Source organism: Enhydra lutris, unplaced genomic scaffold, assembly GCF_002288905.1.
Source record: "Enhydra lutris kenyoni isolate GAN:26980312 unplaced genomic scaffold, ASM228890v2 scaffoldscaffold33, whole genome shotgun sequence".
Classification (NCBI taxonomy): domain Eukaryota; kingdom Metazoa; phylum Chordata; class Mammalia; order Carnivora; family Mustelidae; genus Enhydra; species Enhydra lutris.
The window spans coordinates 3,413,089-3,440,622 of NW_019154117.1; the positions used below are offsets into that span (position 1 = coordinate 3,413,089).

At 50.8% G+C, this 27,534-nt stretch overlaps 1 protein-coding gene across 4 annotated transcripts in view; it reads right to left on the reverse strand.

Annotated features, from left to right (window-relative positions):
• LOC111153494 (constitutive coactivator of PPAR-gamma-like protein 1) overlaps positions 1 to 27,534 on the reverse strand; it is a 96,795-nt gene that overhangs the window by 48,144 nt on the left and 21,117 nt on the right. For 3 of the 4 annotated variants that reach the window (XM_022512550.1, XM_022512548.1, XM_022512547.1), the window contains exons 4-5: positions 12,185 to 12,313; positions 11,226 to 11,322 (exon numbers count right to left, since the gene is read on the reverse strand). In XM_022512550.1, the coding sequence (XP_022368258.1) occupies positions 11,226 to 11,322; positions 12,185 to 12,313 (226 nt within the window). Of the gene's footprint in view, positions 1 to 10,364; positions 10,368 to 11,225; positions 11,323 to 12,184; positions 12,314 to 27,534 lie in introns of all 4 variants that reach the window. The other variant, XM_022512549.1, reaches the window with a different exon arrangement.

Sequence of the window (27,534 nt, forward strand, 5' to 3'; positions counted from 1 at the left end):
CACTGGTTAGCAGAGGACACGCCCCGGGGCACCACAGTGGCCAGCACATGCCCCCATCTGCCCTGTACCCCCTCAGGGGACAACACACCACTGATCCCTACCTTCAAAAATTCATGTTTCACATGAAAAAATACTTTATTTTATGGTGATCAACTTTATACACTGGGGCTAGGATTTTAACTTCCAGGCATCTGGGCCACCCTCTCTCTCTGCCCCTGTCAGCTTCTCAAAGCCCTAAGACTGCGATGTAGGGACAAAGCAGGGACAGACACTTCCCCTCATGTAAGTGAGGCAAGGGAATATGCCTACTGAGACTAAAACTCAGTTCTTGGCTATTAAAAAGAAACAGTGAAGTGTGGAAGTTGCAGCCGGAACCTTTCAGTTTTCCACTACTAAGCAAAACCGTGATGGGGCTGCGTGTACCAACCAATGTTGTGTTCCGGGGCCAGTCACCTGGCTCTCTGTGCTCTGAGAACATGACTCCCTAAGTCTGCTCTGACGTACACTGTGCTCGCTCTGCTGCCCCGTGCTGATGGAGCCAGAGCAGCCAGAACACAAGCGTGTGGAGAAACGGCTGTGGACACACGTCAGGACCGGGCTAGGTACTAAGTCAGGACACACAGCCATCAGCTCAGCCCATGGACCTGCACACTTGCACGCCCAAGACCTCAGTGCCGTCACCTGGCACGACGTGTGGTGACTGACAGGTGGTACTGGGGACTGTGGCCTCAACATCAGAACACTTCCAAACACCATGAACTAGTTACTAATGCAATAAAAATGGGAATGAGACCCTTTGCAGCTTTGCTCCTCCATTGAACAGTCAGGTATGGGGCGCCTGTGAGGTCAAGCTACAAGGCCAGGCCTGGGGCACCTGAGCTCCAAATGTTCCCACAACCCAAATGGTGGGAACAGATAGCAGACCTGGGGGCCACCAAGCTACACGATCTCCTCCTTAGGCTTCTTTTAGAGAGTGAACAAAACCAAGCCTAGATGCTCCTGAACGCCAATATCCTTTACCAGGAAGGGTGTTCCTCCAACTTCAGAATCTGGGCAACTCCAAGCCAAACAAGGAGCCCACAGACCACCACCTCTCACCCCACCAACTTGCCAAGATAAACACATTTAAATTAAAAATAATAATAATAAAGCATCCCAAAACCCAAATCCTCCCTCTCATTCTCTGAAAGAAAACTCCCACTGGTATATAACCTGAGCTCCGAGAGCCACCCAGTCCTGGTGGAGCAGGGAGAGAAGGGCCACAGCTCACTTCTCCCCACCCAAGAGGACCCATGTGCCTGGAAGCCACAGCCCGCTGCACAAGCCCATCTCTGAGCGCCCGGCACACAGCCAGTACCAAGAAGCCGGGGGCACAACTTCCGCAACTGTGGGACAAGTAGCTGGGAATGATGACGCCGGCACTTGTGGACACGCACTCACACGCTCACCCCACACATGCATGCATGCTCACCACACACAAACATGCACTCACATGCACATGCATGCACACTGGCCACACATACATGTGCATACACACGTGTTCACTACATTCACCATACTCACCCCATAGACACACATGCTCACCACACACACGTGCACACACACACTCTATACACACATGTACACACAGTCGCACATGCATGTTCACCACAAACATGCACTCACCCATACATGTGCACGTGTCTACTGCACACATGTGTGCATTCACCCCAAATATACCTGCACACGTTTACCACACACACACATAAACACACCCCACATACACACACATGTATGCACATGCAAACATAAGGAAACATTCCTGATCAAACATTTCTGACCCAGGGGATTGGAACCTCCGAGTGTGAGACACAAGACACTGGTTGTGTGCCTTCTCAGGAGATTCTGAATCATGGCCAGAACACCATGAACTCCATTCAAGCTCTAACACTACAATTTAATCACCGTGAGAAGCGCAGTTTACAACCTCTTGTGGCTGACCTGACCCACGTAACTTCTGAGTAACTGCACAGAAAGTCGGCCATGCCAATTCCCAGCATTCCAGGGAAGGGGATCCTTTTGTCTCTATTTTTGGCCATTACGTGCTACCAACTTCCCGAAAAGCACAAACTTTCCTTAAAAACAAAAATAAACTATAACTTAAAAGCAAAGATTCCCAAAGTAAAGACAGTTTCTAAAATCACATTATAATCACTGACCTCAAACAAACCTTTAAGAACCTACAAAGCTACTTGCTAATCTATCAGAACCTGGTCCAGTAAGTGAATTAATCTTTCTACACTTCTGGGAAGGCTGGAGGACGGCCCAGTGAACCAGGCCTGCCTCGGGATGTGGCGTGCATCCTTGTGCAGGAGTTCTGGTCAGCAGCGCCCCCGAGCCAGTACGCAGAGCACAGTCCCATGACAAGGCCGCCTTTCTCAGGACCGACCCCAGCTCGTGCGTGGAGGTTAACACCTCCAGCCTGTCACTCTTCTTTCGCAGACACTCTACTAAGAGAGAAGGGCTGTCAGCAGACTACGCAGACGGAGACAGACAAGTGGAAACAGTGTTTAAATACTATATGAAAAATATTTCCACAATTAAAAAATTTTTCAAAGACTTCTTTGTGCACGAGGAGAAAAGCACACATACAACGCGGCCTGACAGCTATACTAAGTGAGCAGTGCTGTGGGCGAGCAGCACCGGTACCCCTGTGCCCCAGGCAGAGCTGTTCAGCCACTCCCTGAAGCAAGAGAAGACACATGTTAACGAAGGATGGTGTTGACCAAGAAGGCCCGCTTAGAGCCAGTCAGCCTACCCGTGGCCCGGCCCGCCTAGCACAGACTCATCGACCACCAGGCATGGCACTGCAGAGATGTTAGGCCAACCAAAGAAATGACAAAATCATGAACTCTTAAAATTCTCTAATGCCAAGGGATACATGATTTCAAGCACAAAAAACAGCTCTGACAATTCAGATTCGAAGATAAGTCAGTATGTTCCCTACCACCAATACTAATCTTGAATACCTACAAAAAAGATCAAATTTTCCAATGACATTAACCGTATTGAAACGGATGTATTTATTCAGCAATGATATTCTACAGAAGTTAAGACAGAAAGCCACATGGAGAATTTTATGTCACTTGCTTCCATCGTCTTCCAGATGAGTAGCTTCTGAAAGGCAGGCCACAGGCCAAAGACCGTGAGGGCAGAGGCAGGATGAGTGGAAGTTTGCCAGCTCTGAGGGACTGAACCCAGTCGCTTTCCAAGAGGACCAGCTCCCAGGGGCTCCCAGAGCTGGGACACACAGTCAGGCCCCCTGAGAGGAGCCAGGAGCCACCATCTGGACAGAGAAGCATGGGCAGGCGAAAGGCAGGGCTGAGAATCAAGCAAGTAGGTACCTGAACGAACCACAGACCCCCAGGAAGCACACTCACGCCAGCAGGAGTAAGAACTCCGGGAACTGGGGCAGTTCACCGCGGCGAAGACAGTCTTCCTGATCACGGGACTGTGGGCAGACAGCATTGCATGGCCGGGAGCCAGCGGGCTGCTCCCCAGCCCCTCTGTTGCCCTGGGGTCTGGGCAGCACACGTGGACCTCACGGTATGGCATCACTCAAACCCACAAAGCGTCTGAGTCTTCAAGAGCAGGAGTCTGATAAGTGACGAGTGTGTCCAAGTTGTATGCAAATCTGTCCAACTCCCCACTCACCCACTCCAAGCTAGAATGGTGGGGTCCCACAGCCAAGGCTGCTGCGCACATGGGCTGGCAGAGATGGGGGGCAGGAAGGAGCACCAGTGCCTCACTGGGGTGCCCACATGGCTTCGGGAGCCCAACACAGCAAACCAGTCTCTGTCCGCCATGGATTTCAGAAATGCACAACCTGCAGGGACGGTCCCCGCCAACTGAAGTGGCCGTGCCCTTCTGTCACCACACCCTGAGAAACCGCCAGCAGATCTGACCATGAGCTGGTCATCTCGCAAAGACACACCTTGTCGAATGGCTCCCGAGTTACCCCGAAATGACTGCTCACGGTTTTTTTTTAGAAAATGACCTTTCTAAAAGCCGTGAGACCAGACAGCCTGTATCACTTCATAGTACAAGGACTGAAATAAACTCACAAAAATCTGAATGAAAGGTCATGGGAACAGATGTCGAGCCTGAGGATGACGCTCAGGAATCGGAAGGAAGGAGAGGAGGCTCCACGTGAGAGCGCCGTGGCTTCCCCCTGGGGGCCTGACATCACTACCATGTGCACCAGCTTGAGATAAAAATGGGGACAGACGGACACAGAGACACATCTCCAAAACCAGCAAGGGCAGAATGATGTGTATAACACAGCCTCTCATGAAAAATGAGACCACCACCACTGATTACTGCAAACATATGAGGTAAGAAAACACAGACCTATTTGAGGGGACAAATGGGACCTCAGAAAAGTCTAATGTCTTTCTTTAAACGAAGAAAGATGTGAAACAAACACTGCCGTTTGCTGACCCTGTTCCGTGGGCACACTGCTGCTTGTGGCACTGCTCCCTGTACTGACGGTTATATTGTGTTTTTCCACAATAAAAAAGCTTAAACAGAAACCATGGAAATGGTGGCTTTAGTAAGCGGATCTGTAAGGCCGAACACCACGTACACTTTAAATGCCAAATTTCAAAAACCTCCGAATAACATGCAACAGCAGTATAATGTGGAGTATCTGGACCAACAACGTAAAAAGCTATCACTGTAACGGCCGAAGAGCGGGAACACCGCAGATGACGGGCATGGGCAGCAGCCAGGATGGCGCAGCACCTACACTGCGGCCCGCGGCAAACTCGATAGGGCGAGGATGGTGATGGGCCTCCTGCTCGGGAGCCGAGCGGTAGCAGGCAGGCTGTGGGCAGCGTGTGTGGCCGTCCCGCCAAGCTTCCGCGGAGCTAGCACGGTCAGAGCAGGACGGAGCAGCACAGGCAGTGCTGGTCCTCACTTGAGCTCGCTTGCCTGGCATCCACGAACCCGTCATCACCCTCTGCTCCGGGCAGGCTGTGCGACCACTGCACCCACGGGGTCCCACGTGGGCAACCCTGTTCTCCTGGAGATGGCCCTGCCCCGTCAGCCGAAGCAGCTTCGCAGGAGCTGCGTCCTTCCTCCTAGGCAGTGTCTCCATTTTCGGGGTGACACCTGATGATATGCCCTGATAGGCTGGAAGGCACCCTGTGGGGAGGCAGAGCTGTATTTCCAAAGAGCCTGTTAACCTAGAAACCCCAGCGACAATTGATAGGACAGTCTGGTGACATGAGCAACACAGGCTGTGAGGCCACAGGCTCCCCTTTAGTCAGCAGAAAGGGACGCCTGCCAGCACAGCCCACAGCCCAAAACCAGGGAACATAGACCAACCCTCATCCCTCCTCGCGTTTACACCTACACCTACACCTTCCTGAGCCCTGGCCCTGACAGCTGGGTACAGAAGGCCAGTGACAGGGTCCTCCTTCCAGGTGAGACAGCAATCCAGTATGCTCTCCTGTGACCCGGTTTGGGAGAAGGGGACCAGTGAGGATGCAGGCACGCAGGGGCCCCTTCCTATGGTCACTGTCGGTCTGGTCTTGGCTTCCTGGGAGCAGCTCCCATCCCCAGGCAACCTGTTTACCGGCCTGTTCCTGCAGGTTCCTCCCCAGCTCTGGGGCCCTGTGTGTTCTGAAACCCTCCAAGCTCTCTCAGTGCCTTGCCAAAGTCCCCACATGTGTGCCAGGCACCTCCAGACCCCTATTTCTGACAGTGCAAGCCCAGTCAATCCCTCCTGCTTTACGCCCTACCCTTCACGAAAGCCACGGAAGTAGGCTGCCACCAACCCCCATCCCACCCTGTTCTGTGCCTGTAGGGGCGGCAGCAGCTGCAGCGCTAAAAACTGTCTCTCCTTGGATTCCCTGCACCTCGCTGAGGACCATGCAGCCACAGGAGCCAGAGACGTCCCCTCCTCACCATCCAAGGTGTGACAGACGTTCCTGCCACACTGCTCCTGCTCCCACCCTGACCTCACTCCTGCCTCCACCTCCTCTCCGACCAAGCCATGAGAGAAGCCCGCCTACTTCCACATCTCCACTTAGAATTAGGGGTACAGACACGATAAAGAAAAGGGGACAACTGACACAGAATTCAGGGAGCTGGTGGGCAGGGAAACCTGAGGGGGAGATGTGGAGAGGGCTACTGGTCATGTTCCACTGAGGCTGGCTTCATTAATTGTACACAGGCCATTGGTCATGTTCCACAAGCCCTGGGTGTGCAAAAGTTACCAAGTAACAACTTCAAACACTATAAATCCTCCAGTGAGCTTCCAGAGCCCCTAGAGTAAATCTGAAGCCTCAGGCTGTGTTCGGATGCCACTGCCCACAGCCACACCAGCACCCCTGCCCTCCCCTGCATCCTGGTCTCCAACCACTCCCTTCCACTCCTTCCACGGCCAGAGCGGCCACCTCGGGGTCTCCTCCATGTGGAACAGACTTCCTCCCCATCGTCACCTCGCTCAACTCCTGCTCTACCCTCAGGCCTCAGCTCAAACATTAATTCAGTCAGGCAGAACCAAGTCCTGATTTAATCAGTACCAGCTCCGTGTCCCGTCTTCCTGGATCTGCCCTCACCAGCCGTACAAGTCCACGTCTCAGTCATGTGCAAGGCCCAGGACAACACGTCTGCTCTGCCACACCATCCAGAACCTGGCAGGTGCTGGCATGGGCCGGACACAGAAAGGTTTTGGGGTTTTTTAACTAATAAATGTTGTTTTCTGAGCAGTTTTAAGTCTGTAGAAAACCTATGCAGAAAGCACACCCCTTGCATTCGTAGGATACATGTTCAACCAGTGGCCTAATTCTGCGACATGACGATTGTGAACAAGAGCCCACAGTTCCCAACAGGATTCCTCTTGGTGCTCATTCTATGGGTTTGGACGAATTTGTAAGGACACATATCCACCACTATAGTGTCACATAAAATAGTTTCATGGCCCTAAAAATCCTCTATGCTCTGCCTATATTCATCTCTCTGCTGACTTTCCGCTGGCCCCATGGCTGTGCTTTTTCCAGAACATCATGCAGTTTGAATGACAGAGTATGGAGGCCTGGCAGAGTGGCTTCTCTCACTGAATGTATTCGAGGTCTTCCTAAGTTGATAACCCTTTTTATTAAAGCACTGAATAATATGTCATTGCCTGGATGGACCACAGTTTACTTGTCCATCACCCACTGAAGGACATCTTGGACGCTTCCACATTTTGGCAATGATGAATAAAGCTGCTGTAAGCATCCTGTGCAGAGTTCTGTGTGGACGTAAGTTTTTAATTCCTCGGGGTAAACACGGAGGAGCGTGGTTGCTGGAGCACATGGGAAGAGCGTGTTGTGTTTTCTGAGACACCATCACACTGTCTCCTGCAGCGGCAGCGCTGGTCTGTGCTCCCCACAGCCAAGACCGCACGCCCCCGCTGCTCTGGTCCTCGCCAGCGGCCGGTGGTGTCGGCATTCCGGATGCTGGCTGTTCTGACAGGCGTGCTGTGGGAGCTTGGCTGCTTCTCACTGCAGAGGCCGAGAAGACAGCGTATGCACCTTCAGAGTCACGGGGCCTCGGTTTCACCTGGGCAGCTTTTTACAAGTACACCAGGGTGAGCTCAAGCCTGCTGTCTCCATTCACCGGCCTGAGGTGGGCCTCCAGCACCCGGGAGCCACATACAGCTGACAGTTTTCCATTCTGCCCCTTCTTATGTGTGCCTCCCTTCAGACTGGGACTCTGTGGATGTGGGAGGCATCGTGTGCTGGGACAGAAAGCACAGAATTATAACCATCTCTAGGTCCCCGGTCCCAACACGGTGTTTCTGATGCAGTAAATGCTTTCCCAGTGAATACTAATCTCACCTGCAACTGATTTTAAAAACCCATCTCAAAACAGGTCACTTCTGGGGTCCACTGTGCAAAGACAGGAGGGACTGGCACCCATTCTTCACCCTGAATAAGACCATGCACCGTGCATACCAGGCCTCCCAGCGCCGCGGAGCAACAGGGCAGACAGGTATGCAGGTCACTTCCACACCCTCCACATCGGTGCGGGGAGCAGAGGCTCCCTCGGAGCCGCAGAGGCCCAGGGGCTCAGAAGATGCACCCACCGAGCAGCCCCGCCAGGGCCAGTCCCAGACCAGGCCAGGAAGGCGCTCCTCTGGAAGACACAGATTCCTGAGGCCCAGGGAAGACCCCGAGATAACAGTTCCGCCTAGAACCTCGGCTCCAGTCAGGTTTAGAAACCCCTGGTTAGAGTCAACTCTCCCCATTTTTACTCCCAAAAGGCTTCATGGGGTTAATACGATGCTTTAAATGCCTTTAAAACTACACATACTTCAGTTTCTAAAATGATTCATAAGACAAGTTGTAATGAACGAGAAAGTATGTTCCAATCCTGGCGGTCAAATGCTGAATGCATCTTCCCAGAAGGCAACATAACGGACCAAAGTCAGAAAAGACCACTTAGGACCTACCTACTGCTCACAAAAACATTTTTATGGGAAATGTGTCTCAGGTTCTCACATGGGATGCCAAGAAAGCCTCTCCCCAATTCCACTTTGCTCCTTCTAGGCTCTCCATTGCCCGCTCAGCACCATGGTGGGAGCGGAACAGCACATACAGGCAAGAGGGATGGCCACCATCTCCACATTCATGTTTTCTTTATACTTGTCAGGAAAATAACGAAAGCGATTTTACATGAATCTCTTTCTGCTGGCTCCAAATTGTGTATCTGTAACTTGAAATACACCTTCTTCCCAGTCTTGACCCAAACTCTGACCCAAGTCACCCCATATTCCAGGCCACACAGCTGTCGGCCTGCACTTCCAGCTGCCCCAAACTCTGTGCCCAATGGCTCAGGTCTCCACCACAGTCAGCAGCCCCAGGAGACCCTGCAGAAAAGGCTTTAATGCAACACACGGTAGTTATCGCCCATATGGATCTGCTTAAAAATACTGCCCCAAAGACCACAAATTCTTCCCCAACGCAACACCGTTCCCCAAAACCCACAGACAGGAAGTGAAATTAAATTCCAAGAGTGTCACCTCCATCCATAAAATACTTCCCTCACATGTTGTTTGACAACGTAAGAACACAAGACCACTTTGTACAACATTACAAGGTTTTAAGAAGCTCAAATTTAGGGGTGCCTGGGTGGCTTGGTCAGTTGAGTGTCTGCCTTCGGCTCAGGTCATGATCTCAGGATCCTGGGATCGAGCTTCCCATCAGGCTCCTGCTCAGCAGGGAATCTGCTTCTCCCTCTGCCCCTCCCCCTGCTTGTGTGTTCTCTCTCTCTCCCCCCGCAAAAAAAATCGTCAAAAAAAAAAAAAAAAAAGGCAGCAGCAACTCAAATTTAAAAGTACATTTAAAGCCCATCTTATCTCTTCAACCTATTACCAACCCTGTTAGCAGCTCAGACCAGTGCCAAACACAGCCTCATGCTCCTTTCCACCCTGACCTTCCTGCTTGCCTCCTCCTGAGCAAAAGTTCTAGTCCCCAGTGCACTACAGTGACTATTTCAACTACCATGTCACACAAGGACCAGGTGTCACCTCAGACACACAAGGGGCAAAGATGTCCTTCTGGGAGCTCTTGCCAGGATCTGTGGCTACAGGCTATTCCTTGCCTTTCCCAGCCCCGCTCCAAGAACAATGTCTGCCCTATGACAAGTGGTCATAAAGCATGTCACATACACCCATCTCCATAACCAGGAAGTCTGAGGCCGGAGGCCATAGGGTCAGGATGTCCTCCCCTGGTGTCAGACCTTGCCTGTCACCTGTCTTGACAGTGTCCACTGGGTGCCCCTGCCATAGAAATAAAGCAACAAACTTGACCTGCACTGCCACATGTCCCTCTGTCCAGCACAGTGACCCCAAATCAAGATCTCACAGTCCTAGTTTAATAGCTTTTCCTAGATCAAGTCACTTAGTCAAATACTTTCCCAGAGGGGCACAAGGGTGAAGGTGGCAGTTGGGGCCCTGGTTGCCCCAGACCTGACATTCCTGGGGGAGGGGTGGGAGGCAGCGTACAGAGAATTAAAGCCAGGTGCTGACACATGATGGCCGGTGGCTGATGGCCTCAAGAGGTGACAGCAAAGCCAGGACCTCAGGAACTGGAGTGTCCCAGGCACAGGAGGTCAGGAATCACTCTTGGCGTAGGGCGCTGAGGCCCTAAGATAGGAGCTAGCCTGGCACATCCCCGGTGGAAGTCAGCAAGGCCTGGACAATATAGGGCCGAGGCTACAGGACCAAGCCATGGGGAAAGCACGGGCACGGTTCAGAGTTTGTCCCAAGCATGAACAGACTGCACATGCCAAGTAGTTTTCAACAGCACTGTGGCTGTGGGGGGCCAGAGTACCAGCTGTGAGCCCCAACCCGTCAGAAGCCCCGACTGTGGGTCCCAATGGACAGGCCAGTGAAGCCACCATGCCTGCAGCCCGGCCCTCCTTGGGCACTGGGCACCCGCAGAGACCACCACCAGCAGCCAGCACTCCTCCATGACCTGTGGGGCCCCCCCCACACACTGCAGCTCTATGTCTGAGTGAGCTGATGAACATACCACGTGAGGGACAACTCTCTGGGACATTTCAAACCTGGGACTAGCCTTCTGAAACCAGTACAAAGTGGTGCTCTCTAGCCACACCAGGAACAAGGAAGCAGACACAACAGAAACAACAGTGGGCAGCACGATCTCTGAGCTTCATGGCTCTGGACCCAGAGAGGCAATCGGGCTCAGGGAGAAGTCTGGCACGTAGGTAGGCTCAGGGCTTCACAGCCTCCCACGAGAGCACCGCCAGATAGGCTTCAAGCAAACAGTTTATAATTATTTTTATTCCCCAATTTCAAATCTCTGAGTTAAATTCGGTCTTTTGCAAACAAAATACAAAAAAAAAAAAAAAAAAGGTAGCAAAGGAGAAGACACCTATTCACTTTTCTGAGTTGGATTTACAAAGGGGTCTGCAGGTCCAGAGGCCTCCCCGCAGAGCATCCCGTGGACATCCCTGGCCCGCCCCCAACTCCCAGAAGGTCGGTTTGTCCTGCTCCTCAACCCTTTCAGGGGCTACTGCGAGTCTGCCCAGGAGGCACAGCTCCACATGCTCGTGCCGGCTGCAGAAACCTCACTTCAGATGAATAAAACTACATGACCACTGGGCCCACGTTTTCTTCTCTCTGGTGACTGCATGGTCAGCGTCCATCACAGAGGCTTGGATTTACTTACCTAAGTAATGTGCTGGGTGAAATGCCATAGGCTTACTAGTCGCTGAGTAATATCCAATTGCTCTCTTAAATCGAATAACTTTGTCATCTGTTCTAGACTGAAATAAACGTAGGAAAACCTTTGTAAATTGCATGCCACTGGTCGTGTGCATGAACATACTTTCACAATTCAGCACATGTATCATCTACAGCTTTTCAAGTTAGAGAAGAGTTTAGAGTGACATTAAAATCTTTCAGGAATGGTGCCTGGGTGGCTCAGTTGGTTGGGTGATTGCCTTCAGCTCAGGTCATGATCCCAGAGTCCCGGGATCAAGCCCTGCTTCAGGCTCCCTGCTCAACAGACAGCCTGCTTCTCCCTCTGACCCTCCCCCTCCTCGTACTCTCTCACTCTCTCTCTCAAATAAATAAATAAAATCTTTAATAAATAAATAAACAAACAAACTTTATTTTAAAAAATTATCTTCCGGGAAAACCAACACATCAGACACTAATCCTCTCAGAGTGACGTGGGTAACACAGACTGGCCCCCACGAGGAATCCCAGCCTTCTCTGGGCCACATCCCTGGTGCTGCCTGGGGAAGTTTTCTGTCCTGTCTCCAGCAAGCAGGACAGTGGTTTCAGCTTTCCAGAGAGACATGGGAGGTCACATCAACCTCATGTCCTCTATTAACCCCGACCTGCTCACATTCCCTACTTTACAAAAAAAAAAGGAAGAAGAAATCCCTGACCATCACCTGAAGGGATGGATAAGTCATGTTCACAATTCCACTTGGCCCATGTGATAGGTCTGTCTTCTCAGGAGAAACGTTATCAATCATGATGGACAACGGAGGAGTGCAGACCTCCCAGGCATCTACCTCAAGCCCTCCTGGTGCAGCCGCAGGGGAGGCTGGGAGCCAGGTGCCGGGCCCGGGCCACCCCCACCCCCACTGTGCAGAGTGCTCCAAGCCTGTGCCGTACCTGAGAATGCTGGAACACGTCTTTAGCTACGGCGTCCAAGTCCGAGGGGTCCTGGATGTTGCGGACGTAGTCAGCCACAGCCTTGATCACCACATCGCATGGCGGCAGGACTAGCTGGTGGGCCCGGACCTGAGAAACAAGTGTACAGGTCAGTAGGTGAGTCCCAAGGGCAGGGCCCAGAAGCTGCATGCCCCATCATGACCCCTCTGTAGGTCCTGGCCCCAAGACTCTGGGGCTGGGGCTCAAGCCCAGGCTCCCCATGGGTATTAAGTACAGCTCAGCCACTTCCACTGACCTAGGTCACGGAGCGCCTGGCAGTCCTGCGTCACTTCTGACACGTCTGCAGCCTGCTCACCGTCAGTCCTGGACTGCAAACCCCATGCCCCACAGCAGCAAACATGGCACAAGAAGCCATGGGCTGCAGACACTTCCACTCTTCCTATGCCAGCCAACAGAAGGCCATGACAGGTGGATGCAGCCCAGGCACCAGAGTGCCAAGAAAGCCAAGTCAGCTCTGAACGGAAAGAAAAGATGGGTCCCTGACTGCTGATGCTGAGGGTTGTGGCTGGTGAAGATCCATGGAGTAAGTGTCGGGAGCACTTCACTGTCCCAGAATAGCTGACTCCACGAAAAGGTAAGTAAACAGATTTTTTTTAAAAAAAGGTTTTATGCTCTTTAATAAAAACTAAAACACTATGAAAAAAAAGATATAATTTCAGCCGTAACTGGAGTTTTGCTCTTCTCTTAGAAACAACAATGAATCAGGTATAAGTTTGTTTTTAGCAATTAAAAAAAGTCAAATGATAGCAAAAAATAATCTCTATTTCCCACATAGCCACAAAGGTCACAAAGAAAACAGGGCACAGACCCCAAAAAGCCCTCTGCCTCCAGAGCTGTCTGCTCCTGCCCTCCACCCTATGACTGTCCAGGTGGGCCCAGTGTCACCTCAGGGTCCTCCGGGGTGAATGGGGAGCAGGGGAGCTGGCTTCACAGATGAGGAGTGAGGAGGGGTCAGAAGCCACGGACTGCAGTGGCCCCCGAATCTGGAAGAGGCAGGAAATATCCTTCCAGAGCTTCCAGAAGGACTGTGGCTTTTACAACGTTACGATGATAAATCTGAGTTGGATTTTTTTTTTTTAAGATTTTTATTTATTTATTTGACAGAGAAAGAAGGAGCACAAGTAGGCAGAGAGGCAGGCAGAGAGAGAGGGGGAAGCAGGCCCTCTGCCGAGCAGAGAGCCCGATGCGGGGCTTGATCCCAGGACCCCAAGATCATGATCCAAGCCGAAGGCAGAGGCCCAACCCACTGAGCCACCCAGGTGCCCCATAATCTGAGTTGTTTTAAGACATGCACACACACGCACAAAGACAGAGAAAAACAAAAGAAGAAAATCAGAAAACCTGAGCCTGAGCATATGACATGGAAGACCCACCAGAAAACAGACACTGACACTTTTAAGTCACCATCAAGATTTTCAGATGTGTAGACTACATTCACTCTCTTTTCACAGAAGAAACAGATTTTCTTTCTTTCTTTCTTTTTCTTTTTAAAGATTTTATTTATTTATTTGACAGAAAGAGATCACAAAGTAGGCAGAGAGGTAGGCAGAGAGTAAGGGGAAGCAGGCTCCTTGCTGAGCACCCAGCCCAATGCGGAGCTCGATTCCAGGACCCCGAGATCATGACCTGAACTGAAGGCAGAGGCTTATTAACCCAATGAACCACCCAGGCACCCCGGGAACAGATTTTCTTGAAGCACCATTCCTCACGTCCGAGTCGCAGTTCTCAGGCCCTGTGTGCCAGTCATTAGTGCTCATGAAAGGACACCCCATCATGAGGCCTCTAGAGAGCCACACACGTCTATGCGCACACATCCCAAGCTCAGGCCCAGAAACCCAACTCCCCCATGAAGACAAAAGCCCACGGGGGCACATGTTCCACGGGGATGAAGCCTGGCAAACAGCGTGTGCCAGTCAGTCTGGGAGGAACTCAAGTCCCATCTGTGCTCCCCCTTCTGGGGCGTCTGGTCCCATGGCCGGGCAGGAGCAGGGCCAGCTGGTGGCAGCCCGGGAGGGAAGAGTCAGAACAAAAACCCTGTGCTGTCCTCATGGAACAGGGACGGGGCCGGGGACAGCTGTGCCTGAGGGTCCAGGGCCTCGACTCCTGGCCTCAGCAGCATGGGCCTGGCTGACCAGGTGTGCCCCTGGCTCCCTAAGAGCTTATGAGGTCCTTGAGGTTTCAAGCCATACTGGCAAGGCTGGCTGTTGTACGAGGAGTTTAGATACAGAACAGAGTGATGACAACATGGTGAGAACAGAACCTATAGGATATAAAATGGCCAAGTTTGAAAAGGGCTATCCCCCAGGGCGGGGAGCTAACAGGGGGAGAACCTCTCCTGGGGTGCACACACTGCCACTGGGACTCTGCCGATGATGGGTAGTCACTCAGGGTCTGTCCCGCCTTGAGTGAAAACGACCATCTGTCACTTTCGTTCCCATGGACATCCCTGCTTCCCTCCCACCCTAAGTGCTATGCTGAACAAGCTTTGAAGGAAACGGACACTACCAGTGAAAGCTCCTGAGCGCCAGCCCCCAGCCCCAAATGGCACAGAAGTCCCCAGGGCCTTGACTTCCTCACATCAGCCGCCCCTGGCCCTGCAGCTTCATTTAGAATCAAGCCTCCCATGGCGCGCCTGGGTGGCTCAGTGGGTTAAAGCCTCTGCCTTCGGCTCAGGTCGTGATCCCAGGGTCCTGGGATCGAGCCCCACATCGGGCTCTCTGCTCAGCAGGGAGCCTGCTTTCCCTCCTCTCTCTCTGCCTGCCTCTCTGTCTACTTGTGAGCTCTCTCTCTGTCAAATAAATAAATAAAATCTTAAAAAAAAAAAAAAAAAAAAAAAAGAATCAAGCCTCCCAAACCACCTCGGTGAGAAACCCGGGACAGTGGCCAAGTCCAGGGGACAGCCTAAGTGCACTCATAGCTCGGGGCACATCCCGAGGGCCTCAGTGCACACAAGAGGCTTTAACTCAGGAAGAAAGAGTACACAACGTAATTTCTACAACTCAGATGGCACTGTTATAACCTCGAAACATTTGGCAAAAGATTATACACGTTTCAAAACTATTTACCATAGTATTCCTTTCATGAGAAAGATTCCTGGTACGTTCAAATATGCCTATATCTGCAAACAACCAATTTATTAAACTTCTGACGTTCCTGACAAATTTTATTTTGTAATTTCTTTAAAACCTTGCCGCGCGCTGCACTGGGGAGGAATCGCGTATTCCTATGGTCTGGGAAACAGAGCTGAGAGCGAAAATCCGGCGGAGAAAGCCAACAATCCCTGAAGATTCCAGCTACCTCGAACATGGCCCATGGCCCTCCTCCACACACACCACACAAAGGAGTTTCTCTGCCGACTCTCCGCTGGTACAAAATGATGACTTGCTGTCCCTCAAAAAGCGCTAAATCCTCCCGAACATGCTGGAAGAGCACGGCGACACCCTCCCACCCCCAGCCACAGAAGAGACTGCAGGGAACTTACAGCAATCCCTCCCTGTCCACTCAAAAAAACAAAATCACATTCAAACCCCAACTCAAACTTGCTCCTTGGAGAGAGGCTTCAAAGTAATTTTCTGGAAGTCCTACTTCTCCTTTTTTTCTTTTCTTTGAGCAACTGTACTTTTATTTTAGCCCAAAGCTTAACCTTAGGAGAAAAAAATAAAACTTAAATTGCAATATATCTAAGTTAAAGTTGGAAAAATGTACTTTTTGTCTCCAAGGATAGAAAGTAAATTCTGTTTAATTAAAAACCAAATGTTTGCGATCATCTGCCTTTTTGGAGCACTTTGTAGCAATTGCAGTAATTGTTAGTTACACACTTTGCAAGCAAAAAGACAAAACCTGTAAGCGGAGAGGACCTCCCAGTGTGTGCAGCATCCCAGTGTGCATACAGGACAACTGGTGGCAGATAGACACAACCTGGCGGGAGCTGGCAGGCAGAGCCTCAGACGAGGCCATCAGCACAGAACCCCATCCTGCCCCAAGGTCTCACTTCCTACTGAATACCATGTGTTGCTGTCTCCTGTGGGTCATGGGCAGGTGGTGGGTGCGAAAGGCACTAAGCCAGGTGGCCCCCATGATGGCCCTTCCTGTACCCTCTGGCTTCCCCTCTGGGACCCCTCAGACCCACAACCCAGCAGGTGCCCCCCCCCATTTTGCCAGCCGCGATAATCCCGTTCCATGTGCCTCTCTTGACACCCTTTACCTTGTATTTTCTTCTGCACCCTGGCCCACTGCTGGAGCTGTCATGAACTCGGTGGTGTGAGCACAGGACAAACCCACTCCGCAGGGATGCGACCAGGTCCATGAAAGCCCCAGCACAGCCAGCACCAGCCACCACAAGCAGCAATAGGCTTCCACTCTTTAGGGCCCCATTCCCATCCATACCTAGCAATTCAAGGGCCACAACACAAGTTCACGTCTGTCTCCCCAAGGAGACAATCTCTTCCCACCCCTAAAGGTGAAATAATGAGAGTCCTGCCACAGAATCAACTTGTGGCTACCAGGTTCCAGTATTCCACTACTTCCGTGATTCTGTTACCTTACCTTGGCTCCATTTCAAAAATCAAAGACTTGTCCACAAATTAATTTAAATGGCACAATGCAGTTACCACATGACATTTTAACTGTTAAACCCACGATGCCACAGCAGCAAAGGATGCCACTAAAATCCAAGATTCTCTCCAGACAGTATGGAGACTACATCAAAGGCCCTTCTAAAGCTTTCTAAAATGTGCCACAAAAAAGGATAATTTGACAAGGTCTTAATGTTCACATGATGGAATAAAATGTTTCTACTGAAACAGCAACTCCCTTCCCGAGGCAATGACGCCCTGGCCGGGGAGCATTCTGTGAGCCACGAATGCAGGGAAGCGTTGGCCTCGCAGACCCGGGGCGTCCCACACGGACACAGTGGCACAGCCACGGAACCCAGGGGAAGCTGGCTGTGCACATGGAAGTCATTTCTTCCGTGAGGTCAAAGCACTGGCACACGTTCCACTTCCGAACAGATCTGTTCCAGCTCTAAGTGGTATCAATTCCATTCTCAACATTTTTGTTCGCTTTTTAAGACAAAAAAATGGGTGTTCTCCAAATCAATAGGTCACATTTTTATGTTATATAACTTTTTACCTCCTTTTTAAAGAACAGATATTCTCACTGAGAATTTGTCTTCACTTCAGTACCCTTCCTCCTTAAGCCTCAGGCCGGGGCACTGACAACAACCGGAACACGTCCACAGTGTTTCATGCCTGCCGCCCCATGAACAGCACCCAGCAAGTGCATCTGCGTTGCCTTTTTGTTTTTTTTAAGATTTTATTTATTTGAGAGAGAGAGATCACAAGCAAAGGAAGGGGCAGAGGGAGAAGCAGGCTCCCCCCGAGCAGGGAGCCCGATGCAGGACTCGATCCCGGAACCCCGGGATCACGACCTGAGCCAAAGGTAGATGCTTCACCGACTGAACCAGGTGGCCACCCAGGCCCCCCACTCAACTTTTTTATAAAGATCTTACATGTTGCATCTTTAGGAAAAGAGCATCAGGATATTGACACACAATTTAGCTGAACATATTTACATACACCAGTTCCTTAACACAAAAATTCAGCCCTCGCACACACCCAGGGAACCAGCCAGTCAAAAGCCGGGTAAACTGCATTTGGACGGGCGCGCACACGCAAAGGGACATTGGCCAGGCGGGTCTCGAAGCCTGGGGAAGGGAGCCCACAGTGAAGTTTCACCTGCCGTTAAATGATCTTTCTCCTGTGCATTTTCTTCATACAGAATAGATCATCTGGGGCCACTTAAGTCTTTTTCTTCATGTGGACAGGAATCTGAAATCCTCAGAAGCTCGGGAAGACGTAAATGGGGTCCCTGCAGCAGCAACTGTGTGGGGACGCACACAGGACCCGCCGTCCACCACACTCCCACCTGCATGAAGGAGCTGCACGCCTGACTTCAGTGACAACATTTATAAAGCTGACACTGGAAGGGAAGACAGATGCACAGAGCCAGACCATGTCTGACTTCACAGCACATCAGTTTATGGTAAACAATACAGTTTGTGACTTGAAGTATTTTCTTTATAAAGATACTTAGGAAATAGAAATGTTAGAAATCCAAATGCTTTAAAATGAAGCAAAGTTAAAAATAAGATGCAAAGTGTAACAGACTCACATTGGTTTTGTCTGAAAACCACTGCAGTTGTATTTTAATTCTGCTGATAATTATGTCATCTTAAGTACCTCCAAGTTCACTGGTATCTTATTTTGCTTTTAAAAATCTTATAGTACACTCTTAGGGATTAAATAATAACATCAACATTTTCAAAACATTTTATAGGAAGTTTTTACATAGGAGATTACAGTGCTACTATTTTGGTTAGTCTGAAATAAATTTTGACTAAGTGAAAAAAGGTAAGAACAAAAAACCCTTACGATCTCTTCCAGCTTGTATCCAAACTTTGCATAAATGCTATCCACCCATCATGGACATTTCTGCGAGCGCAGGGCTCTTCCACTCTTTATCCTCTCGTCTAATGAACTGCTCAGCGCGAGGCTATGAGCAAGCTGGAACGCGCACCACTCTCACGTCAATGACTGGGACAGCGCAACTGTCACAGCCACTCAGTCCCCCTCAGGCCGGTTGTCAGCACATCTGGCTTGAGCTCTGAGACCCACATGGCTCTCTACAGGACTCCCCGCTAACTGAACCAACACACCACAAAACCAGGATTCTGGGGCTTGGTGCTGCTGCTCCCACACGGCCTCCCTGCCGCTCACCGGAACATGGGTGAGCAAAACACAAGTTCCACACAACGGCTCTGCTGAAGCAGAACCTGACCCTTCCATCACCATTAGGAAAGCCACAAGATGTGAAGGCAGCAAGTCTGAATTCTGGAAGTGACAGGAAAGGAAACCAGAAAGCCACTTCGCCAACACTCATTCACTCGCGCATGAACACGGGATGTCAGACTCGCGTTCTTGTTGGAGACAAACTACTAACCCAGGAGGGCCCCTTGGAGGGCCGTTTTACCCTCATGCCACCACCGTGTGGTCCACTCTGGACATCCCAAGGGGACAGAGGGCCCTACTAAGGTGCTCACTTGTAGGACCACCCAGGTGAGCAGCGTGCCCACCGCCCCAAGGCAGACCATACTCCCACCTTCTAAGTGACACCGCTCCTAGGGTGGAGATGTCAGCAGGGACGGCTGTTTCTGAGAATGAGGATACAGGGCGGTAAACGCACTCAGAGAAGCAGGAACACCATATCCAGTGTGCAGGTGGAGCGTCCCGGTGGAGATGCCCTGGCAGATGGAGGGCTACACCCTGCAGTCAGGGAAGGGGTCTCATGGTTGAGCTACACTGGACAGAGCTCAACACAGCGATGGCAGCTGAAACCCTAAGAGCAGATGAGATGTGTCGGAAAGCCCGAGGCCGCAGCAAGATGTGAATGGACCACAGGGAACACACACCCACTGTGGTGGCTCAAATTCACCACAGGGTTAAGCCGCTGGGCACGTCACTAGAGGCCACCCTCCGGAGATCTACAGAGGAGCAGTGGGGCTGGGGAATGTGGGAAAGATGAAAGCACATTTACAAACTGAGGGCTATGAGAGCACAGGGGTGACAGCGCCAGGTGTGCAGGGCCCACATGCGTCTGGTGACAATAGCTCAGCTCAAGAACACAGCATAGACCGGTCTCAGACCAGAGAAGGCAGTGGCAATGGGTCTGGCCAGGGAGAAGAGGCAGTGGGGAGGGGGCCGCGGGGACAGGAGCCCCAGTGCTGGGACAAAGGGTCTGTAAGTGGGAGCAGTGTGAGACCAGGAGAGCCCAGAAGACAGAGATGAATGTTCATGACACGTTCAGGAGGAGGGATTTTACCTGCGGGCATGGGCAGCCCGGTTCATGATGGGGAGCCTAATGTTTAAATCTGCTTTACGGAAGCATTTTATACGCAGTGAAACCCATCAACCTCAGGCACACAATCACTGAGTTCTGAGGAAGGCACACCTTAGCAGAGCCAGCACTGCCATGGGGAACAGAGCCCAAGACGCCCCCGGTCCCCAGTGTCGCTTCCCAGCCAGCGCAGGCAGCAGCTGCACACCGCGCCATCTCTCGAGTTCTGCCCTCCCTGGGAGCTACCCAGAGGCGGGCTCGGAGATCTCCCTTGCGTCTGAGATCTCACTCAAGAGAAGTTTGTTCCCTCCCCACTCCCAGGCCTTCCCGTGCGACTCCATTCCACCCATCATTCACCGGCCAGCCAAGGGGTGGTTCTGAGGCCCCTTAAAGCCACAGGGATACTGAGGCCTAAGTGTGGGCGAACACACAGCTTCATTTGGGGTGAGTGCCGCCAAGTGGGAACGCAGCTCACAAGGGAGTTGTATGTTCAGTGTTGTGAGAAGCTGCCCGGCTACTGTCCAGGTAGCCACTTGGGCACACTCCCGTGGAAGCCACCTGGAGAGCGACAGGCTGTGCCATCCTGCCGCCTCCCCTGGCTATGGTTGGCATTCTCTAAGGATGTGGAGGGCCTCTGCGCACCTACTGAACGGTCCAGAAAATGCCTGTTCAAACCGTCCCCATCCCTTTTTTGCTGGGTCCTATCTTCTTACTGTGCCTTCCTTTATAAATTCCGGACATGGGTCTGTTACCAGAAATACACTCTGACCCCTTCCCTCAGCCACTTGCTTTTCATTCTTTTCACTAAGAAATCTTTGCCTCAATCAAGGTCGTAAAGATTTCTTATGTTTTTTCTAGACTTGATTTTCATATTCTTTTCATTTTTGCTCATGGATATCCCATTACTATAAAAACTATCCCTTCCCCATTTTATTGGGGTTTCTACACGAAAGCCCTCCGACTCTGTTCTTCCTTCTCCACATTCTTGTTGTTATTCTAGGTCCTTTATAGTTCCACATGAATTTTAAAACAGTTTTCAATTACTTAAAAAAAAAAAAAAAAGTTTGCTAGTGTTCTGATAGGGAGGTAGTAAAATCTAAGTAAGTCTTTTAATCCATGAACGCAGTGCTTCTTTCCATCTAGGTCCTTCTTTGACCACAACTGTAAACTCACCGCCTGCTCAGGTGGGCAGTTCCCAGGCGGGCAGGAGAGATGGCGCGGCACCATCAAGGGGAGAGGGTTTGCTAGGCAGCGGTGGACGTGAAGCCTGAGGCAACTGGTGCTAGCATGACCAGCTTGAGAGGGCACCCCAGAAGGGAGATACTCAGAGGAGGGGAGCAGAGAGCCCCCGGAGGCCCAGCAGCAAGTGTCCACACTGAGAACTAGCACCGGCAGAAGGTGGTGGTGACAGAGGGTGAGGAGTAGTGAAGTTTAAGTTTACGAGCAGAGACAGAGCTCTTCTGGGAGGACACCCAGGGCAGGCCTCTGGGCCCAGGAGGCCGTGGTCCAGCTGGGCCAACCGCACACCTGACCAGAGGTGAAGGACGTGCAGCCAAGCTGTCCAGTAGCCCCAGTGCGCTGAGCTCATGAGGGCTCTGGAAGGTAAAGGGGAAGACTGGCAAGGTCCCCAAGGCATTCCCAAGTGACAAAAACTGAGTACAGCCACTAGGAGCAGTAAGAGGTGGTATTTCAATGGCTTGACTCTTCAGAGAGTTACCAAAGAGCCAGATCAGGAAAGAAAAGCACAGCCCACAGAATGGGGGAGAGTATTTGCAGAGCGTGTGTCTGCTAAGAGAAAGAATCTGGAATACAGAACAAAAACACAAAAAAAGAACAAAAAAGCCCTTACAACTCAGTAATAAAGAGACAAATCACCCAACTTAAAAATGGACGAAGAACTTGAACAGACATCTCTCCAAAGAAGCTAAACGAATGGTCAGCGAGCACAGGAAAAGATGCTCACAACATCACCACTCATCAGAGAAATGCAAATCCAAACCACCTCACACCCACTGGGACAACTGAAAATCCAACAGACAACAGCAAGTGCTGGCGAGGATGTGAGGAAATCAGAACCCTCCCAGGGTTCTGCTGGGAGTGTGAACGGTGCAGCCACCGCAGGAAGCCTTCTGGTCGCTCCTCAAGGAGAGCAGGAGCAGCAACTCTGGCCCTAGGCACCTGTCGGAGAGCAAGGAAAGTATGTCCGCACAGACGTGGGCGCAGATGCTCACGGCAACTGAATAGTAGGCACAACCTGAATGTCCACCAGGTGCTTGTTTCGGCAGCACATATACTGAATGTCCACCAGCTGATGAGTCCCCCCCCCCCCCCCGGGAAACAGTGTCCTCCTGGCAGGAGAGGAGTGAGCGCCAACAGCTGCTCCCCCATGGATGAACCGTGCAGAGTTACACTCAGTGAGAGAAGCCAGACACAAAAGGATATGTACGTCTACTTGTATCAAGTGTCTAGAAGAGGTACGTCCAGAGACAGATGTAGATCAGTAGTTGCCTTGGGCAGGGAGGTGGAAAAGCGGGCAGTGACTGCCAACGAGCACTGGGTTTCCTTTTTTTTTTAAGATTATTTATTTATTTATTTGACAGAGAGATAGATCACAAGTAGGCAGGGAGAGAAGGGGAAGCAGGCTCCCTGCTGAGCAGAGCCCAATGTGGGGCTTGATCCCAGGACCCCAAGATCATGACCTGAGCCGAAGGCAGAGGCTTAACCCACTGAGCCACTCAGGCACCCCCAACCACTGGGTTTCTTTTGGGGTGATGAAAATATTCCAAAATTAGACAGTTGCACAACTCTGTGAAAGCTAAAAATCACTGAACTGTATACTTTGAAAACACAGATTTTATGACATATGAATTATAACTCAGTAAAACTGTTACAAAAAGAAAAACAAGCTGTCTAAGCAAGTGGCACTCGTGGAGTAACTGCAGGGCAGATCCTGGCTTCATCACGGATCTCTCTGGTCCTGCACTCAGCTGGTCTCAGGAAGGGAGAGGTCTCTGGTTGAGCAGCTTACAGCGCCGGCCGTGCAGAGGTCGCCGGTGGGGCAGAGGGTGTGCGTATGTGTGCGCGCACACGCAGGACACAGGGTGTGTGTACACATGCATGGGTGGCAGGGTTGTGTGCGTGCGCACACGCCCGCACTCATGGGTTCTAACATGAAGATATAAACAAGCACATACCTTCCAAGTTCGATTTTGCGTTTTCCCTGTAAGGATTCCACACAGACTGAAATTGAGCAAAAAAGAGAACTTCTGGCCACGGCAGGTTTTGATGACCTACAAGCAGGGTGCCCAGCATGGTGACTGTGCACGCAAGTTCCGCATGGACAGCTGCACACATGCTGCTCCCATGCAGATGACCATGATGTGAGCAGGATACACCTGTAAATCCTGGAAGACCTAGTACCAGCCTGCCAAGAGGGGCCATCCCCCTGGAACAGGGCTGCAAGCAGCTCCCCCATCCATGCCACGATGGGTGATGCTTTCAAACTTCAGGCGCCTGATGTGATTTTCTCCAGAGCCAATGAGTGCTTCACAGAACCCTAGGATGACTTCTTCGTAAGTTAACGTTACTGTGAAGGTGTGAACAGAACTCCTTCTCTGAAAGGCCCGCCATGCCCAAACCGCCCTCCCCTGTAATGCCTCTCAAGGTGAAATTCAGAGTAAACAAGCCCAACCTTCTATTTATGTAGAATTTATACCCAACCTACTTTAAAAATGATTTCAGGGGCGCCTGGGTGGCTCAGTGGGTTAAAGCCTCTGCCTTTGGCTCAGGTCGTGATCTCAGGGTCCTGGGACCAAGCCCCACATCAGGCTCTCTGCTCAGCGGGGAGCCTGCTTCCCCCTCTCTCTGCCTGCCTCTCTGCCTACTTGTGGTCTCTGTCAAATAAATAAATAAATAAATCTTTAAAAAAAAAATTATTTCAAAAAGGACCTGATTGCCAACCTTGTTCCAATAAGGTTGCACAGTATGTTAGCTGCACCATAAAACCTCACCAGGCCTGAAACGCTGCTGCTCCACACCCGGCGTGAAACCCACACGGGGCCGGGCACGCGCCGAGAGGGCCCAGGCTGGCCAGACACCTGGCCTCCCGGGGCTTCAGCAAGGAAGCCAGGATGGGGAGAATTGCGGAGCCACACTTCATCCCGAGGGACCTGCCACAAGCCCCGCTGTGCCCCAGCCTCGGGAGCGCTGCAGTCGTGCGCACTGTATGGTGAGACACAGACAGCCCTTCCGTCCACCCCATGATCTGGGAGACCTTTCCTGGCCACTCTTCCAGAACCAGACTCCCACCTCCCTGCGGTCGACTGCTTCACCCTCTCCTTAAAGACCCCTGTACAAAGGATTACTTGGTGACTTTTGGTGGCAGACAGCGACACATAAAAAATATGAAGTTAGAGATAACTGAGGAAAATTCTAAGTACATTTTAAAACTGGGTGTTCCTGGTGTGATCTGACACATCATCATGGTGTCCAGCCACCTTAGTGACAGGTACTGCTGATTAAAGGTAGGTGGGGTTACAAACACAAGGAAATATGAATCAGAAAGGGAGGTGTACACAGGCTAACCTGGAGGGAGCTCTGAGGAGAGGCAGAAGCCGAGGAGCTCTGGGGGTGTGCCAACAGCCATCCACGGAGTGGGGGTCAGGGAACACTGGCACTCTGCCTGCTCACAACAGGGGCATGGCACGGAGCACATAACAGAGATCCACCAGTCATGTGGGAGACCAATGCGTGCAGGAGGTCTGGGGACAGGAAAGGCCGGCAAAGATTTGCAAGGGGGCACACCCAAGCAAGAGGTGGACAAGGGACTCTGTAGCAGGAGATGCTTGGTGGTCACAACACCTAATGGGGATAAAAACTCTAAATGCATGAAACTAAACACAAAAACCACTTAAATGAATACAAAGACCTATAACTAATGGTCCAACTTAAAAACATTTTTTAAAATTAAAACTCGGGGTACCTGGGTGGCTCAGTGGGTTAAAGCCTCTGCCTTCAGCTCAGGTCATAATCTCAGGGTCCTGGGATCAAGCCCTGCATCAGGGTCTCTGCTCAGCAGAGAGCCTGCTTCCTTTCCTCTCTCTCTGCCTACTTTTGATCTGTCAAATAAATAAATAAATAAATCTTTAAAAACAAACAAACAAACAAACAACTAAATGCTTACCCAAAATAAAAATTCTACCACTTACTAGGACTCAAAATCATACAGCAGTAAAAATCCAAAAAAAGCGCACTCAGCATGTGCTTATGGCCAGGAGGTACTCCCACGGTGGCTGACCACCCCATGTCCCAAAGACCCTGCCCTAGTACTAGAATTTTCTGTCACATAACATGCTGTCCTGAACAATATGAAGTATTTTTTACTTCCAAATCAAACCTAAGACATTTGATGCCACCTTACCAGCACCTCTTTGCATGGAAACTGAAGAACTAAAAAGCTCAACACCTCCCTGGCTACCTCACCTCCTCTTTTCTGCCACCCTTGTGAGATTCTAGGTTCTAAGTGTGTCCAGCACTGCCCTCCCAACCCAGTGGGCACATCCCTGATGAACAACGTGGCACATGGAGTCTGTTCCCCTCCCAGCCCACTGTCTGCAGGTATCACCCCTCGAAATGGCGGCCTGCACTGTTCTACATCCACAGGCCCAGCCCCGACGCACTCTCCTAGCACACGCAGAGCTGTGGACAAGGAGGTCGCCACGGAGGTGACGACGATGGTGCTCCACAGCAAAGGGTACTCTGGGCTCATCAGGTTAGGAGTTCACGGAATACCCACCTTCTGGAAACAGCAATCCACTGGGAATGACTTTGGAAAAACGCAACACAGTAGGACAAGAAAAGGCCAGGAACATCTGCACTTGGGGACATGAATCAGATGCATGAAAGCTGTGTATACTATAGACTGTCAAAAATCATAAGAAAGTGTCAAACACAACAACTAATCAAATTTTTAAAACATGTGGTTACTTTTATGAGCGGGGTGAAGCACACAGGATTAAGAACAGTGCAAGGGGGGCGCCTGGGTGGCGGGATTAAAAAAAAAAAGAACAGTGCAAAACAGCAGGGATGTTCATGAGAAAGGATCCCATCACATCCAACTTCCCCACATCTGCCACGATACTGAAATGTCGCTGCACACAGGACATGTGCACAGAAGGCCAAAACATAAACACTGTGCCACATCTGAACCCAAAGCCAGATGTGCCTGCTTTTTAGAACGTGACTTTGAAACACCTAGAACTTACAAAGTCATTGAAAAATTATTGCAGATTGCTTCTCCATCATACCACAAAAACCCCCAGCTGATATTTACAATACACATGATGATAATACGAAAAACCTGATTAGATCCTGATTTAAAAAACAAAAACAAAAAAAAACACATACAGCATAAATGACTTGCAGGATCAAGTGAAAAATGTGAATATGAACTTGGCCTTACAGAACGTTAGGAACTACGGCTGACGTAGTTGCTATGCTAATAGTAGGATAAGTAAGAAAGAAATCAGCCTTATTGTTAGGGAATCGGGATATAAACTGAAGTTTTCACAGGTGAAGTGTTAGGATATCTGCAATTTACTTCCAAATAGTGGAGTTAAAAAACAAAGATGGGGTGCCTAGGTGGCTCAATCATTAAGTGCTTGCCTTCGGCTCAGGTCACGATCCCAGGGTCCTGGGACTGAACCCCACATTGGGCTCCCCACTCAGTAGGGAGCCTGCTTCTCCCTCTCTGTCAGCCGCTCCCCGTTTGTGCTCTCTGTCAAATAAATAAAAATCTTAAAAAAAAAAAAAAAAGTAGATGTAAATATACCTTATGGCAAAATGGTAACTGTAGAATCAAACAGATACATGGATGGACACTGTCTATTTCAACTTTTCACGTACTTAATATTTTTCTTAAAACCAAGTCAGGGGGGCACCTGGGTGGCACAGTCTTTAAGCGTCTGCCTTCAGCTCGGGTCATGATCCCAGGGTCCTAGGATCGAGCCCTGCACTGGGTTCCCTGATCAGCGGGGAACTTGCTTCTCCCTCTCCCACTCCCCATGCTTGTGTTCCCTCTCTCGCTGTGTCTGTCAAATAAATAAAATCTTTAAAAATAAAGAAATAAACAAACAAACAAAGTTAGGAAATACACATGCTAATGACGTCAGTGACCTGCGAGACTGAGCTGGCTCCCACTAAGCCCACAAACAGTGCTGCTGTCTAACGTCTGACACTGACCAAGGCTAGCTCGGCTGAAGCGCACGTGTGGTCTGGGGTCCCAGGAGCCTCTCCACTGCTATCCAAAACTGCCTGAACCTTGTAAGAAGCCAGCCTTCCCTTCGTCTCCACCTACAGAAGCTCACTGCCAGGCAACCCTGATGAGCACAACACCCCAT